This window comes from Garra rufa, chromosome 24 (genome assembly GCF_049309525.1).
Source record: "Garra rufa chromosome 24, GarRuf1.0, whole genome shotgun sequence".
Lineage (NCBI taxonomy): Eukaryota > Metazoa > Chordata > Actinopteri > Cypriniformes > Cyprinidae > Garra > Garra rufa.
The window spans coordinates 15447758-15450983 of NC_133384.1; the positions used below are offsets into that span (position 1 = coordinate 15447758).

The 3226-nt window shown below is 29.3% G+C and overlaps 1 protein-coding gene across 1 annotated transcript in view; it reads left to right on the forward strand.

The window, feature by feature from the left end:
- Positions 1-2450: 2450 nt before the first annotated feature.
- msc (musculin (activated B-cell factor-1)) overlaps positions 2451-3226 on the forward strand; it is a 2631-nt gene continuing 1855 nt past the window's right edge. Inside the window, exon 1 of the mRNA XM_073831233.1 lies at positions 2451-3079. Coding sequence (XP_073687334.1) covers positions 2672-3079 — 408 coding nt within the window. The 5' untranslated portion in view covers positions 2451-2671. The remainder of the gene's footprint in view (positions 3080-3226) is intronic.

Sequence of the window (3226 nt, forward strand, 5' to 3'; positions counted from 1 at the left end):
CTATTTGCTTAAGAGCATGTGGGAAAAAGCATTTAAGTGAACCATGGGTGACCACTGAACAGAAGAAATAAGAAACTGAAGTTTTGCACAATATTTTCACTAAATAGTTTAATTGAAGTATGGCAAGGTTGGTTTGGGTTACGCTAGTGTGCAGAAGGGTGTTTTGGAGAAATATATGTATTATTGTTTACTCAGGAAGTTTACTGTATTGTTTAATAAATTAATACATGTAAGTCGAAGTAAAGTCGAAAGTAAATGATTTTATAATAATTTATTGGCAACACTTTACAATAAGGTGCCATTTGTTAACATTGCTTAATGTATTAACTAACATGAACGAACAATAAACAGTGCATTTATTACACTATTTATTAATCTTTATTAATGTTAGTAAATGTAAATGCAGTTGTTAATTTTTATCTATGTTAGTTCACAGTGCATTAACTAATATTAACAAACACAACTTGTAATTTTAATAATTCATTAGTAAATGCTGAAATTAACAAATACTGTATAAGTATTGTTCATTCTAATGTTAACTCATGAAGTTATTTATTAGTTATTTAGTAATTATTATTAATTTATCAATTTATTTATTAAATGTTTTACTAACCAAAATGAATAATAAATTAAGAATTTAATTTAACTATTTCATGTAAGTATTCAAATGAGTATTTAATTTGCATTATTGCATGTATTCTTGATTTTTTTATGATTTTAAACTTTTGTTAAACATGTATTCAGAATTTTAAATAAATACTAACAAAAATAATTAAATAAATACTGACAAAAAAAAAAATATATATATATATATAAATTTCAGCCAATACATCAGTGTAGTGCAGTGTAGTGTCACATGATCCTTAAAAAAATCATTTTAAGATGCTTATTTATTATTATATATTATATATTATTATTGGTGCTCAATCATTAATTATATTTTGTATTGTTGTTATATTTAAGTGTCACGTTGAAACAAAAAAAACATTCTCAAAAAACAAAAACATTCTCATAGTATTTAGACTTTATTCCTGTAATATTTCGACTTTATTCCGTAATATTTTGACTTTATTTTTGTAGTATTTCGACTTTATTATAGTAATATTTCGACTTCATTCTCAAAATATTTAGACTTTGTTCTCATAGCATTTCGGCTTTATTCTTGTAATATTTTGACTTTATTCTCGTAGTATTTAGACTTTATTATTGTAATATTTCGACTTTATTCCCATAATATTTTGACTTTATTTTTGCAGTATTTCTGCTTTATTATTGTAATATTTCGACTTTATTCTCAAAATATTTCAACTTTATTCTCGTAATATTTTGACTTCATCCTCATAGTATTTCGACTTTATTCTTGTAATATTTCGACTTTATTTTTGTAGTATTTTGACATTATTATTGTAATATTTAGATTTTATTCTCAAAATATTTCGACTTTATTCTCATTATATTTTGACTTTATTCTCGTAGTATTTAGACTTTATTCTTGTAATATTTCGACTTTATTCACATAATATTTCGACTTTATTTTTGAAGAATTTCTGCTTTCTTATTGAAATATTATTATTAAAATATTATTATTATTATATTATATTATTTTTTAAATATTATTATTATATTATATTAATATTGTAATATTTCGACTTTATTCTCGTAATATTTTGACTTTATTCTCGTAATATTTCGACTTTATTCTCATAGTATTTCGGCTTTATTCTCATAATATTTCGACTTTATTCTCATAGTATTTCGACTTTATTCTCAAAATATTACGACTCTAATCTTTTATTTTTTACGTGGCAGTAAAACACTGTCATAGAAAACAGCTTTTGCTGCTTAATATTTTTGTAGAAACCTTGATAAAAAAATTCCAGCATTCTTTGATGAATAGAAAATGCTATGAATTCTATGAAAATCTATTTAATTTTTTTTTTAATCTTTTATAAAATCACTTTTGATTTGATGCGTCCTTACTAAATAAAAGTATTAATTTCCTAAAAAAAAAAACTTATTCCAGTGTTTTAAATTGTGGTGTATTACTATATCCACAAAAAATATTCAGCAGCAAAACTAATAATAAGAAGAAATTTCTTAAGCACCAAATCAGCATATTTGAATGATTTCTCAAGGATTGTGTGGTTATTATTCCTAAATTATTTTATAAATAATAATTAGCCAACAATAAACCAGATCTGCAGGCTGTTTTATGTGATGTGGTTAAACAGCTTATAGCGTTAGCTCATGGCAGATTCCATGGATTCATGCTGCGTATGTCAGTGCCACTGTGTCAACTCATCTTGCCAAAAGTTAGAAGGGGAAAAGGGGAGGAGAAACGCCTGATCCAGAGTGACCCTGCCAAACCCTAAACCATAAATGTGCTTGGTACACCACAGGACAAGCTCTGAGATGCTAGCTAAGACAGGCAGAAGATACAGTCTGCTTAGTCTACTTAACAATTTTAACAACCATTTAAATTCAAAAGATGCTGAATGATCTTAAATAATGGCCGTGTATTAATTCACATTCTTCTGCAAGGGCTTCTTCCACAGATATTTGAATTTAAGGCAGCACCTGTTGCTTTGAATCTACATCAAGGACTTAGAGTATCATATACCTTTGAAACGCAGGAACTCAAGTTCTTTGCTCTGAAGCAGGTGTAGTCGTGATGTCCACAGGTTCGGTGAGTGATCCTGAAGATCTCCAGGAGCTGTCAATTACTCACATGGACACGCGTTCCCTGGAAGACTCAGAAGACGAGTTTAGTATCGATGACAGTCTGAAAGCAAAGACCAAACAACCTCGAGCTACTGCCAACAGCAACAAGCAACAAATGAAGATGGGGAAGGATGGCAGACAGTCTCAGAGAAACGCAGCTAACGCCAGAGAGAGGGCACGCATGAGGGTTCTGAGTAAAGCGTTCTCGCGGCTGAAGACCAGCCTGCCGTGGGTACCGGCAGACACCAAACTGTCAAAGCTGGACACACTGCGTTTGGCATCCAGCTATATTTCTCACCTCAGACAGCTCTTGCAAGAGGACAGATACGAGAACAGCTTTGTGCATCCTGTAAACTTGGTATGAGTGAGTGTTGTCTGAGTTTATCACAGGATTTTTATTCACTTCCATCTGGTTGAGATGTTTTATTGTTCAGTATTACTTTTAAAATTCATCTTTATTACATTTTGTAAACATGCGAAATATATACTACTAACAAAAAGTATG